Source organism: Kwoniella dendrophila, chromosome 2 (assembly GCF_036810415.1).
Source record: "Kwoniella dendrophila CBS 6074 chromosome 2, complete sequence".
Taxonomy (NCBI): domain Eukaryota; kingdom Fungi; phylum Basidiomycota; class Tremellomycetes; order Tremellales; family Cryptococcaceae; genus Kwoniella; species Kwoniella dendrophila.
In genome coordinates this window covers 479,957-494,523 of record NC_089477.1, presented here as the reverse complement: position 1 = coordinate 494,523, position 14,567 = coordinate 479,957, and the positions used below count along the sequence as shown (strand labels likewise).

Sequence of the window (14,567 nt, the reverse complement as noted above, 5' to 3'; positions counted from 1 at the left end):
CAGATCAACAGCATGTCGCGTAAATGCAAATTACATGTTCAATGAATATGTCGTTATAATGATGATGATAACAATTTTAGTTAAAACTGATTAGACACCCTAGTTATCGTTTTTGTTGTCATTACATTACACCGCCTAACATCTTTCTATCAGTGTGTTTCGGTAAAAATAGTAATAAGACATATGTCAAAATCTCAATTTCAATTGATATTCTTCTTTTTTTTTTTTTAACTCTTAAACAGATACCTTATCCCATTCATTTCAAAATATACTTCAATCGTTAAAACATAAAATATCATCATAATAATATACGAAACACAGCTTTCAATCTCACCTGGTACCACCAAAATTATAATAGATTGAGTTTCAATAAATAATAGCTAGTTAGATTTTGATATCTACCGAAAGCCGAAATCTAAAACCCCAAAAAATCTTCGCGTTAATATAGAATATATTAATAGTTTCATACGACTACATCTACTTTAATCAAAAAGATATACATACTACTTTATCAATGTTCTCGAACTGAGTTTAGAATTTAAAGATAAGATTGTTATATACATATCATTCGTTTGTTTTTCCAAGATATAGAAGAGATTTCATTTTATTGAACAATCCCTTGCATCAAGTATATCATCATAATCATAATCATAATTCTTTCCTGGTAAATCAACATAACGACCATCAATCATCAATACCGCAATAAAAACCTTATACACAACGCATTGATCGACAACTTTACAATACATTTACCTTCCTTTGAAATCCATCTCTCCCTTGCCATCATCAAGGAGGATCTACAAATTACCTTATTCTCGCAGCCAAACGACCATCTTAGTGTTTTCGTTTCGAATTCGCCCTGATATTTGGTTCTTTTCCTCTCGGCGGAATTCACCAATCATTAGCACAGAAACTACGCTAGGATCCTTTTAGAACGACACTACGGAACAGAAATACCAGTAACTCATTCTTACCATTGTTTCAGCAATCACCTTATTTCGCTCTCAAGCTTACATATGCATCAGAAGTAAAACAAAACGCTTTGATATTTTTCCCATCAAGCGAATAAAGCGAAACAGAACACGTTTATTTTGACCCTTTTTAAAACAAAAACAAACCCTTTAGAAAGGAAATTATACAAAAAATGGCATCAACAGCTATGATCACTTCAATGAATATGGATATAGATCCTTCACCACCTGGAGCATGGAATTTTTCATCTTCATCTGCTTCTTCTTCCATTTATTTAGATGAACAACCTTTACCTTCACCTTTACCTTTATCAATTATCTCCGATGACGATAGTAGTGAGAATCCAATTTTGAACTCAAACTCCTCAATAACAAACACTCCTTTTCAAGAACCTTCCTTTTCATTATCTACACAGCTTCCTATAATCCTACCTCCTACACAAACAGTAACCAGTTATACAGTTTCTTCATCAACGTACAGAGTATCAAGATTACCTCCTGCACCCACAATATATCAAGCCGGACCATCTAGACAACCTCAAAGATATCTATTCTTCGCTATAAGAAAGGGTCATAAAGCTGGTGTTTACACTGTGTGGTACGAAGCTGAGAAGCAGATCATTGTAAGTTTCACTATCCTTGGCATATCTTTGACTCGCGCATCATATCGTGTGTGATAGCATGATGAATACGCCCTAAACCTTACTTCACGTCATCAATAACCCATCCGATGTCACATGTTCGGATAATATAAACATATAAATTAAACATGATCTTAACGTTAAATGCTAATCATTGCTTCTCGTTATTTATCTTATCATACATACAGAATCACCCCCAACCGGTTTACAAAACTTTTTCAACAAGATTAGCAGCACAAGCTTTCGTCGCTGGCTGGGATGGTGCCGGGAGACATTCGTTACCTGTAAGTATGACTTGGCGGTTCATCCCCTTCTACATTACGATTAAATACCGTCAGCGCAATTCATACAATGTGCTAATTTGCCATTCCATTGTAGCATTCAACACCTCGACCACTTCGTGAACATCTAGCCATGTCTTTCCCAGGTTCAGTCAGCATGTCAACAACCCCTGGTAGGAGGCAATCATATCATTCCAAGCTACTCGCTGCTCCTGGTTGTTCTACACATGACCTATCTCTTTCACCCCTCGATACATCTCGCCCAGCATTAAGTAACCGACATTCGTATCATCGACATAGTATGGTGAAAGTTTCCAGTCCGTTACGCTCTCAAGTAGACGAAGAGGATGAAGTTGAAGATGTGGCAGGATCGCGACTCCCACCATTACGCAAGGCTTCCAGTTTCATTGGAGTTGGAGGCTTACTGAGTCCACCTCAGAGTCCCGAGAAAGAACAAGGCAAGAATTTGTCAGTCATGGACCGGGACCGACCCAAATCGAAGGTTCTTGGAGAAGGTTCCTCTTGGTCATCTCGAGGACATCGAGATTTTTCCCCTTCCAATGGCGGTTTAGGTTTAGTCGCTAGACCACTTTCACCACCTCAATCTCCAAACGATAAAAGAGCTACCATACATGGAGTATCTGAATCATCAAGACCAAATGCTACTCGTAGACCAAGTGGATTATGGGCTGATGCCGTATCGAAACCTAATCAATCTAGCCCTTTATCACCTACTTCATCTAATCAACCTGAATTTAATGATCCATCAGCTCCCAACTTTTCTAGATCTGGGCTGAAGAAAAGTGGTGTTGTTATGCCAGTTGCTGCTAAACGTAGCGGATCATCACAATCACTTAAATCAATGACAAGTTTAGGCAGTCTGAGAAATGGATTAAATAGCAATAACTCTTCTTCATCTTCCATTAATTCATATGATCGTAGAAGATCTTCATCTACGTTGTATCAAGATAGATTAAGTTCATTAGCCGAAACATCAAAAAAAGAATTACAATTAAATGAAGAAGGTTTGTTAGCTTTATCAACTTTATCACCACCAAAACCCGCATTCATGACTATGAGAAGGTCATCATCATCTTCATCTGTAGCTTCAAATGATTCTTTTTCTTCAATGGGTTCATTAACTTCAAATACTTCTTCATCAAACCAAACCTCTCTAGACTCTTGTGAACCAATTCAAGAAGAAGATGATAATGTTGAAATCATCTCAGACGATCAAGATAGAGAAAATCATGATATAGTAATTAGTTGTACTAAATCTGATGGTGATGCAGATGGTTCAGTAGGTGATAAAGATTCAATTATTAAAGGTGGTAAGACTAAAAAAGTGAAGAGTGGTGGTGGTATGTTCAAAAGATTAGCTAAAGCTCTTAAATTGGAGAAGAAAAATAGTGACAGGGATAGTACAAGAAGAGGTAGTATGTAAAGAAAAAGATGAACTTGTGCTTGGGGAAGTTTTCATTCGTTTAAATTCGTAAGACTTGATATTTTCATTGCAATTAATTTGCTGGACTTTTTTTGTTAGACTTCTCCTATATTTGTGCTTTATATTCTTGTAAATTAGTATACAATCTTAGTATACACTCACATATGACAAATATGCTAGAAATTCAAAATTAGCATATACTTTTTTTTGTTCGAACCCTATAGATGGACAATATACTTTCTTTATATATATCCTTAACATCTTCGACAAATCTGATATATAGTATGTCATAGATCTCCCAAATGCAATCTTGAAAACGTCACAAGTAGGTTATATCGAGCACCTCGTTATCCCGTGAGCAGCAGGATATTATAGTGAAGTAGATTTTCGCGCTGTTGACTCCACCAGTAGTTTTCTGGTCTATAATTGCTTTTCGTTCATCGAGACAAGTGGGTCGTAAAATGTTACTTATAGTGTGCATCGTCTTTTTTTTTTTTTTTTGATCTAGGCGCATGGAAATTTCTTGCTAGTGAAAACGCTCATTTGGTTCTCTTTGAATTATCTTGACAAAAAATCAGGACAAGCACATCGAGTGCGCAGGACTAAAGCACTGGTAATCAACAACAATCCATATACATCAAGGTCGTATAAGCCACTTGAATATGTACATATGGATATATATATACTATTCATCTGTGTTCATGATCAATCGTTCATTCGTTCGGTCCGTAAATTTACCTAAAATCATTATTTCGAAGCATTCATTTTCAATTTGTTTCGTACAACTACATAACCATCAAATATTGCATTCAAAACTCTCAATAGCAAGATCAAACTTGACACTCTAATGTAAACTTGCCCAACTGAAACCATTACCTAAATCATTCACTCTTTGTTTAGTTTTAGGTGAAATTAATTCTTCAGGACAAGGCATACCTTCCCATTCAATTTGTCTACTAATTTTTCTTCGTTTAGCATTATTGTGATTTTGTATTCTATGTTGTTCATCATCATCATTGTCAGAACTGATAGGCGATGAAGGGAATTGTTTTGAGTTTACATTATTTTTATTAGGTGATCTCCAAAATTTAAAATCGAATTTAAGTTCATTATTTGAAGCAGAAGAAGAGGAATTTGGTAATCCATCAATGTTCATCGTCATCATAGTGTTAGTAGTAGTAGTAGGTTTGAATTTAGATTTGAATCTAGATTTACTATTTTGACCGAAAGTACCTTTATTACGGTCATGGTCATTATCATTATCGAGTATGAATGAAAAAGATGATTCTAAGAATTTTGAAGAAGGTTGAGAAGGACATGGAGAAGAATTTAAATTTGGTTTATTGTATTTCGAAATATTATTATTATCATCATAGCTGTCTTTGATTATTGATGATGAATATGGAGTTGAAAATGATGAAGAACATGAATCATATTCTGAATTCATCTCTTCATCTTCATTATAACCTGAATGATATGAGGATGATGTTGAAGAAGGAGTTGTCATTTCTGAAGATACTCTTCGAATGGGCTGAGGTGTTTTAGGTAACATTGGTCTCTTATTGCTTGAAGATGAGGAAGAAGTAGAGCTATCATTATCCCCAATGGCAAAAGAAAGAGATGTTGATGTAGCGGTAGCTGTCGAGTGATTATGGATTGGGTAGAACGATAAAGTACCCAATTTATGAACTTCACCAGGTGTCATTAAAAGTGTATTTCGTCTTCTCCTATATTCAAGCGCCAACGAGAAATCAGTAAACGTTCAATTAATTATAAACTGATTGCGGGCTTGAGGAAACTTACATTTTTATATCAGACACTTTAACATTTTCCTTTTCTCGATCACCTTCTTTAGCTAATACTTTTAAACCTTTTAATTCGAAACTTAAGGAAGGCTCGGAATTTGATGTTCTTAGTAATGCTGATGAAGGTGATGGTAAAGGTAAAAAAACATCATCGGAAATTCGAACTGGGAATGGTGGTTGTGGTGGACAAGTCAAATGTGACCAAGTGGATGTCATTTTGATAAATAAGATCTTTTTCTTGGATTACTGTGCTCGAATTGGGTGAGGCAGGTATATGTGTATGGAAACGGTCAGAGAGCGTTAAAAGAGTAGATGTGTCGTGAAATGATCGTTGATGGTTGTCGTTACCGTTATCGTCAATACTGTACCTGCTTATTGCCAATGTTTTTTTCGTTGCTTTGGTTCAGTAGTGGTATGAAGAAACAAACAAACAAACAAACTAATAAACAAGAAAAGAAAAAAATGGTTCGATGAAGATGTTTATATAAAAATACTGAATACGATTTCACAATGTTTTCAGTAGAAATGTTTGTCCATGAGTCAGTATTGTATTTTTACAAAGTTTCGTGTCAGTTTCCAAAATAGAGTACTTTACTCGTGGTTAAGTTTGATACATTGTAATTACAATTCAGCCACTGAGTTCGATAAGTACTGTATTTACGCCTTGGTAGATCCCGAAACATACCAGCTTCTTGTTGGAATCTTGTGATCTTGGTTTTTATTTTTGTAATTCCTCCTTCTTTGGTACTTGGAAATCTGGGATTCAGTAATGCATATTTCTAACTTGACTCCCAGAAAAGGCTTGTTTTTATTGAATTTTCTATCGGTATCCACAAAATACACAACACCTTTAAGTTGAACATCTGCCTAAAGTCGGAACATCCATTTTTAATGCAGTTGTTGATCGATCAGATAGGTAAATTATCTCAACTAAGCTCATAATAGTAGCCTTTTCGGCTTGACTCAATGTCCTATTCAACCCTTTACCCCCGCGTGCTTGATCAACATGTTTCTCATTTGAATTGACTACTTTTGGGGTATCGTACCTTGATCAGTTTCAAGTGACCTCCGCGCAAGTTTCCTTTCTGTGATTGTAATAAAACCGATTAGTACATCTTTCACCACCACATGGGATTTATACATGATGATCAGCATGAAGCATATTATATGAGGTTAGTTAGCTGAAATAACACATCTTATCGAGTATCGAACATTTCTCCACTTACTTACAGTTTCACCCTGAGTGAACACGTCAGATATCATCCAAAACTAAGAAAAAATGTATTGATCCATCCGGGGAACCCGCTTGAAATATCGGTTCGTCCTCGTCTCAATTAATCTCTTGTATACACTTTATCGGGTCAGTAGAGTAAGGCTACCGTGTTATCGTCCACAAGGAGAACGACTTCGCATTGAAAAGAAGCTCAAGCTAGACTACTGCCACGCGCGTCCCATGTGCATGTGCCTGGTCGAAAGTACTTGGAGGAAAAAGTTAAACTGAACAATCAGAGTCCTTCTATAAGGTAGATTTAACAAAACAGCATCTATATTTTTCTCTCTCATGCAATCCTATCATAACTGAAAAATCACCAACGGAAGTAGGCCCACACGAAGGACAGGTCTCATAGAAATAGATAACATTGACAGAGGAGTATACCGTTGAAGTACTAAACCTAAAGTAGACAAATAGATATTCGGAATCGTCGAAACTCAAGCATCAAACATGTCGAGCCTTACTCTCTCTCATGTCTTAAGGAACGTTATCCCAAGGAGTGGTCTCACAAGAAACATACATTGTTCTCCAATGGGTAAGTCGGATTCTTCATCCTTTGAAAATCTAACTCAATAGGGAGGTCATCATTAATCGTTCCTAAAATATGATATAATCAGTACTTCGTAAAGCTAGATCCAATCGACATATTGAAGAAGCCTTTGAAGAGCAAGATCAAGAAGAAGGCGACGATGAAGATTTATTTTCAACCTCAACTTCATCAACTTCAAATAACGCAGCAAATTATCAATTAGATAAATCAATAATTAGAGAATCAAATATCACTAAAATAACAAATCATTCTAAATTATCATTAAAAGAGAAAAGAAAAGATAAAAATGTTTCTATTCAATCTTTAAGACAAGTTATTGCATGTACAGATGATGAACAAATTGAACAATTAAAAGATATAATTAAAACTTGGAGATTAAGTGGGATGAAAGTTTCTAAAACTACTGCTAGGGAAATTATCGGTAAGGATCCATATTTCATATTTCGGACTTTGTTCTTTTCATATAACCTAATAAATCTATTTCTTTCACGAACCACCTACCCTATCAGTTAAATTGATATTTTATCACAAATATAAACATAATTGATTGCTATCTCCATTATATCGTGCTAATTATTTCTCCTGTAACTTTTATCAACAGGTCGATTATGTAATTTAGGTAAACCTGAAATTGCTTCTGAAATAATATCTAATCGAGTTAAATGTAAGTTCTATATTCTTGATCCTTTTGCTCTCTTCAAATAATGCATATCTTCTTCATCCTCGATAATCATACCTACTGAATTTTCAACTAATCATCTACTTTCATCAAATAGACGGATTACCAGATTTAGATCAACCAACATTGATTAAACTTCATAATTCATTAATTTCCTCAACCTCATCATCATCTTTACCTAAATTACCATTTACTCAACCTATATCACCTGAATTGACTTTACTTAGACTCAATTTAGCTTCTCAAATAGAACAAAGTTCACCAGAACAAGTTATGAAAGGCTTAGAATTATTACCTAAAGGTAGACAATGGAAATCAAATTCAACGATTCAAGATTGGTCAAAACAAGCTAAAGATAGTTTGATTGCCAAAGGTGGTGTTTGGGCTGATGCAGCTAAAAGAGTACAAATACAGTAATATACTTCCTAATTTAAGGAAGTGAATATGGCTGGCTACACATTATTTCATACAACATGCATGTTCAAGGTACTATTGCATCCTGCAGCCCTCCAACACTGCTCCTTACTGCATCCCATATCTAGCGTCTATGTACAACTCATCTCCTTTCTGTGTGAAGGATTACAATCACATAGCAGCGCTTGCCATATTTGGATCATAAGTAGGCAGTCCAGTTACAATACCTATATAGACCGAATTGAATAAGCGATATTATTCAAGCAGTAATAAACGGCAAGGAGTTATAAGGTTAGATAACTTCACTTACCGTCAATCAAAGCATTCCAATATTGTGAACTATTTCCACCCATTTGAACATTCCCATTTACATTTCCGTTCATTACGCTGCTGTTACCACCATTGTTCACACCATTCGACACTGACATTGGTAAACCCATACCCAACATTGACATATTGTGCTGAGATAAGTTTGAAGGATTACTCGAATCAGGATTTGGTGGTAATTCAGATATCGTACCCATCATTGGACCACCAGAAGCTAAAGAAGGATCCATCCATCCCATTGCACCTGTATTATCGAATCCACCATTATATTGTGTGCCTCCATTACTATTGATATCTTGTGATATACCATTTGTAGGTATATTGGTATTATAAGTGATATTGTTGGTATGTTGACCTGCAATTTGATCAGAAGATACTAAAGAATTTGATCTAGAATTGGGGAATGGTTGTTGTGGATAAATTCCTATACCCAAATTCAATCCTTCAGTGCCTGGTCCAAATGATGTATTAGATTGTAACCAATGATCGAGTCTAAAAAGTAAGGGTTTTAGCAAACTATCGGCATAAGATCAAACATATGCACGTTTGCTGTCTCCAAGTAGGAACCACTTACAGTCTTTGCGGATGATCATCTTCAGGACTTTGACCCATTCCAGGTGGTGTAGGACCCATGCTACTGGTATAAGGACTTGCTCTAACATAACTCTGAGGTGATATTGCAGGTAATGCAGCATTCCTTGGTCCACTACTTCCATGATCACCTGAATGAGGCGGTGTAGGTTGGGGTGGAGCAGCCATAGATGACGATCTCTCGAATGAGGTGTTATCGACAGATAATCTACCAGCCGGTGGCGCAGGTTTCCTAGCAGATCTTTGAGATTCTATCTGTTGAGCTCTTTGATGCAAGGTATATATCTAGATAATTGTAAGTATTAGGTCTATTCGCATTACAAATTTGATCGTATCGTAACTTACAATCGCAGCTTCCTTTTGAGAGAAATCATCGGCATTAGGATCGTGGGGATGTTGTTCCATGAAACTTTGTATGATCTGCTTCATTTCCGGTGCTCTTGATGCACGCTGTGGGAATTGCATTGGTCAGCATACGCAAACAGATTGGGATACCAACCGAGCGATACTTACAGGGTCAATGATGATACTTATACCAGCTATCATTGCAGCATTCTGACGAGAGGAAATTTAAGCCATCCAATCGACATTGTTTGAGATAGGTAACATATTGTACTCACAAACTCTCTGAACGAACCACCCAACAAAGTCTCGAAGAAGTCAGGGCAATCAACTTTAAACATTTGCCGCTAAAAGTGAAACGAGTGTTAGCTAAAATATCGTGTCTGACATTGAAGCGCTCATCTTTATCTTACCAGTTTGTAATCTGTGACAGCTGCATCGAAACAAGCCTGTCTTGATAAAGCGTATCTCGAACTTCTCAATTTGCGCAACAACCAAGGTCGCTAAAAGAGAGTGTTAGCTCCTCGGTGCGTATAAGATGTAGAAATTGACTTACGTGAAGGATAATTGTGAAATGAAGAATCTCAGTTTGGATATAATATCGATGAATAGGTAAGAACCACATCTCTGCAAATGAATACATGTCAGTATTCCCCCGTCCCAATAAGCTATAAAGGCAACACTGGTAGACTCACTTTGATCATAAGATTTATCAGGAGTTAACATCTTAAAGGTTGGGGGCAGATCTTCCACAAATTGTTTCAGTTCCGCATCTAATGCTTCTACATCCTTGTATGAGGTTTGACCTGAAAGTCGCTGGAAGTGTTGAGTGACCTTTGAATTTCAGTTCGTTAGCATGTATTGCTGACCATCAAGAGTGTTCTACTTAACTCACCTTTGCTACGATGCAACCTAAACCTCTTCTCAAGATAAGATACGTAGCAAAAGTAGGTTCTAACATTGGTCTAGGTAACGCTTTCTTATCTTCCTTCAAGGCTTCTAACTCGATGTTGGAAGGTGGTCTATTGATAAAAGTAAATTGGATTTAGTATGCACAGCGGTAAACACGTTAGGTTTATGAGAGGGTTTACTTACAAAGTATCAGCGAAATTTGAATCAATTGCAGTTGGTCTACCCAATAAGCAAGAATAAGTAGCGTCCGCATGAATAAGGTATGACCATAATCTTCTTCTATATTCCGTGACATAAGGATCTAAACCTAATTTTGTGCCGTCTCGATGTAATCCTAGAGCTTGGCCTATTGTTAAAGCGTATCTGAATTCTGCCCAACCTTCAGCTAAACGTCTTTCGTGCATTAAAACGAGATATAAACCGGTCTGTGTCGTTCAGACAGCAGGAAATTAGCATTTATGATGGACAAACGGACAAAATGGAAAAAGGTTAATAACATACACAAATTCTGGTTTCTACTAAATGAAGATTCTCTGCTTTGACGGCACTAGCGATATTGATGGCAGTTTTGGCTAGTCCATTGTCCATCAGTAAGCCCCTTCGCCTAATAAAAATGCTATAAAAATTGAACACTCACAGTTCCAGTAATATCTCAAACTAGTCAACCTCTTCTCCTCCTCGTTACCAACGATCTCATCCGGGGCTACTCTTGTAGACAAGGCGAAAACGATAAAAACCAATGGTAAAGCGAGGACAGCTGCAGCAGTGCTTTTCTGAGCGTATACTTGCTCGAACGCTGTCAAAGTTTCCGTCAGATGGCTTTTTTCCGATGGGAAGTATAAAGATGCAACTTACCTAATCTGAATAAATGTCTATCGATTGGATATCTAACATAATTGACCTTTTCGAAGAACCATTGAGTGATTTTTTCTGCCAAATCTCGTGGAGGTAAATCTTTCATGAGAGTTGTCATCTATAAAATGAAGTTATAGTACGATTGTCAATGACGCAGATTGAGCAGTACCTCAACGCTGATAACTCACCTTTTCAGGGTTAAGACCACAATCATTGAACAATTTCGATAATTGTTCAGCTGGTGTGCCATGATAATCTAAACCCAAAGGTACTGGTCCAGATGCATGTAACTGTGAGGAGTGAACACCGGTAAGCTATTGCACGTAAATCTTATGATCAGGTATCATAACTTACCGACTGAGGTAACGGATTTCGACTTCCAGTTTCTCTATCTAAACCACCTACTACAGCATCTTCACTATCTGGTCCATTCTCCCATTCTACTGATCTTTCCATCCTAGATTGCGTGGAAGATGTTTCAGGTCTATTATCTAATTTTTTCTCATCTTCTGATTCGGCAGGTAATTCAGCTGAAAGGGGAGGAGGGGATGTCGCAGGTGCGTGATCTGAAAATGGGAATATTAAAACCCAGAATCTGATGCAAGGAAAAAAGAGGTTGTTTATCGACTTACTTATTCTCCAATCCCTTAGAGCTTTTCCTTCTACACCATCTACTCTATTTACCATAGCATTTACCATAGCTTCTAATCTAGCTACTCTGACACTTATAGTAGGTAACATCGATGGAGGTCTACTAACTATAGTTGATGAATTTGGTGGTGGTTGTTGAGTAGGTGTATTGGTTTGTGATGAACTGTTATTATTATCATTTTCCTTTTTGATGTTATTACTATTATCTCTTGGTGAGGGTTTAGCTGATGAGGTATCGTCGTTCTTTAGATTTTTCCCTCCAGGTGGTGTAGCAGGTCTCGAATATGGTACACATAATTCAGGTACTCTTCTAGCAACACAATGTTGACATGGTGTTTCTCTATTACATTTCTGTTTCCTTTTAGCACATTCTGCACATGATAATGCTACTCTTCTCTTTTTCTTTTTAGTAGGTTGACCATCATTGTTACTGTTACCATTACCAGTATCATCATCTTTCGTTGTAGAAGGTGCAGGATGTTTATTCGAATTATTGTTGTTAGTGCTATTTAATAGTGGTTCTTGCGGTTCCATAGGTGAATCTGAATAAGCTAAACCACTTTGAGATATAACACTTTCTCGTCTATTTGCACTACCAGGCGATAAACCTCTTTCATCTGACCAGGGTAAATGATGTGGTGGTAAAGACTGATTATTTGACATTGGTGTTATAAGTGACGGTGGTTTTGATGGTGAATCACGATATAATGGATGCTGTAATTGGTGTGGATGAGAATGTGATGATGGTGGATAATGTGAAGATGATCCTCTAGCATTTGACATTGTATATGAACCTGGTGAAGGTACATCCCAACCTGAATTTCTATTATGTGAAGAGTTATAATCAACTAAAGAAGGTAATCTATTTCCTGTAGTATCTCTAGGTGAAGGTTCAGTTTTATGTCCTGTATTCCAACTTGTTTTGCTTCTTGATGTGGATGAACTTGGTCTATCCCTATCCCTTTCTCTTTCTCTGTCTCTTTCTCTATCTATATTTGATGATGAACCTGAAATCCAACTTTGAGGATCAGTATGTCCACCACTAGGTGATTGTACATGATGACTATCTCTAAAATTTGGTGAACCTCCGAACGAATGACTCATAGGTGAATTTGATGAAGGTATAGGTGGTGGTAAATAAAATGAAGATGATGGTCTACCAGAAGAAGAAGAAGATGGTGGTCTTTGTTGTGGTGGTGGTGGGGGTGGATACCTTGAAGAAGAAGAATGATGATCTTCTCCGGTATTATTATTTCGGTGCATTTTGTAAGAAGAGCTTGATAGATTGATTAGATTCTAGGTCGTGGTAAGTCCGTTTTATCCAAATAGGGTAACTGGTTTGCTTTGACCAGATATAACGCTTAGGCTGTATCCGTGTAATTATACGTTTGAGTATATGCTTCTTTTGCAGTAAGGTGAGGATATTAATGCAATATGATGATAATCTAGATGGGAAAAACAAATAGAAGCACGTTAGCATGTAGCAATAAATTGATTATCATTAGCAATGAAGGTTCAAATCCATCAAAAAGTCGAAATAAGTGACTATGTCATTCAAAAAGTTTCGTTCATTATATTCGGCATTTTTCGCTTTTCCTCTGCTTTCCTCTTCTACTCTCCATCCCTTCCTTTTCTTTTGGTAAACAACGATCATTCAGAGTCATAATCCCTTGACCTTCAAACGTGGAATTTGACACAACTTTTGAACTATAAATCTTATCGGTATGTGACCGAGGAATACAAATAATTGATGGTAACATAGGTGAACACGATAAAATTCTTTTTAGCTTACCTCTTTGTATTCTGTTATGTATCCTACCTAATGCTAAGCAAGGTCAATGTACAGTTATGTATGGTCGCTAATTAATGTCGACAAGTGTAGGTTGATCGTCAAGGGTATTATGAGGTATGCGCTTTGACTTTTTTTGGTGAATGTCCGTGAAGAATCCGTTTAGATGGTATCTATGGGTTTCCGGATCGGATGTCGGTTGTCGAGGTATATTGTACTGGATGTAGGAAGAATGTGAAGACTTCAACAAGTGATGATCAATGCCCAAAAGTGACCAAACAAGAAAATGCAAACAATAATATATTCAGTATGTAAAATAGAATTGTAAACAAGAAGACGGTATAATGAAAAAACCAATTCTGGACGACAGCAGGAGATTGTATTTTTTGCATTCCCATTTTCCATAAATCAATTGTTTCAAACACTCTTTTGGAAAAAGAGACGGAATGCGTGTCACCAAGTAGAGCTAGTAGTACTTTGTGATTTGACATGCTCTCGTCATCCTTATTTCCCTTAGCTCTGAATAACGTATCTACCATATGACTGCTATTTGGATGCATAGTCACAGTCTTGTACTACTAACTGTAAATGGATCCCATCAATTAACTATAAATAAAAGAACAAGGCATCTTTAATAAAAGCGGATGCAGTTGGGAAAGAGAGAGTCATATTTTCAAAGATCGTATTTTATTCTCTTTTGGTACCTGAGACAGATCAAGGAGAATATCGTATATAAATATCGTATGTACTAAACATCTAAACGAGGTCTGTTATATTACAGTAAAAATAGGATGAACCTGATCTAAAAAAGCTACACATGCAGCACTCATGCAGGGGATTAATACCGATGGCAGCGAATATCTCATACTTATAATAATAGGGGGAGAAACAACTGATAAAAGTCAAAAAGGAAAAAAAAGAGATCATTTGGTGCCTGATATTCACGAGATACCCGGTTGGATGGAGGTATACATAATTATCCGATTGGATAGTAATACAAAGTAGTCATGGTATATGGTAACCTTCGTAAAAAATGGGTTTC

General features: G+C 36.7%; 4 protein-coding genes across 4 annotated transcripts; 2 read left to right on the top strand and 2 right to left on the bottom strand.

Annotated features, from left to right (window-relative positions):
- Positions 1 to 1,144: 1,144 nt before the first annotated feature.
- On the top strand, positions 1,145 to 3,337 carry L201_001606 (uncharacterized protein; the record flags this gene model as incomplete). The annotated part of the gene is made up of 3 exons (XM_066217394.1): positions 1,145 to 1,594; positions 1,801 to 1,896; positions 1,991 to 3,337. The coding sequence occupies 3 exons, from the start codon at positions 1,145 to 1,147 to the stop codon at positions 3,335 to 3,337; spliced, it is 1,893 nt and encodes a 630-aa protein (XP_066073491.1).
- An 844-nt stretch (positions 3,338 to 4,181) lies between these two features.
- Positions 4,182 to 5,358, bottom strand: L201_001605 (uncharacterized protein; the record flags this gene model as incomplete). Its single annotated transcript, XM_066217393.1, has 2 exons — positions 4,182 to 5,064; positions 5,141 to 5,358. 2 exons carry the CDS (start codon positions 5,356 to 5,358, stop codon positions 4,182 to 4,184), a joined length of 1,101 nt encoding a protein of 366 aa, XP_066073490.1.
- A 1,507-nt stretch (positions 5,359 to 6,865) lies between these two features.
- L201_001604 (uncharacterized protein) lies at positions 6,866 to 8,061 on the top strand (the record flags this gene model as incomplete). The annotated part of the gene is made up of 4 exons (XM_066217392.1): positions 6,866 to 6,950; positions 7,033 to 7,386; positions 7,567 to 7,629; positions 7,742 to 8,061. 4 exons carry the CDS (start codon positions 6,866 to 6,868, stop codon positions 8,059 to 8,061), a joined length of 822 nt encoding a protein of 273 aa, XP_066073489.1.
- Positions 8,062 to 8,229: 168 nt separating this feature from the next.
- Positions 8,230 to 12,999, bottom strand: L201_001603 (uncharacterized protein; the record flags this gene model as incomplete). The annotated part of the gene is made up of 17 exons (XM_066217391.1): positions 8,230 to 8,285; positions 8,369 to 8,877; positions 8,960 to 9,261; positions 9,322 to 9,426; positions 9,490 to 9,531; positions 9,597 to 9,665; positions 9,732 to 9,821; positions 9,875 to 9,945; positions 10,014 to 10,152; positions 10,214 to 10,340; positions 10,414 to 10,655; positions 10,732 to 10,802; positions 10,868 to 11,026; positions 11,086 to 11,203; positions 11,274 to 11,375; positions 11,440 to 11,651; positions 11,718 to 12,999. The coding sequence occupies 17 exons, from the start codon at positions 12,997 to 12,999 to the stop codon at positions 8,230 to 8,232; spliced, it is 3,696 nt and encodes a 1,231-aa protein (XP_066073488.1).
- Positions 13,000 to 14,567: the final 1,568 nt, after the last annotated feature.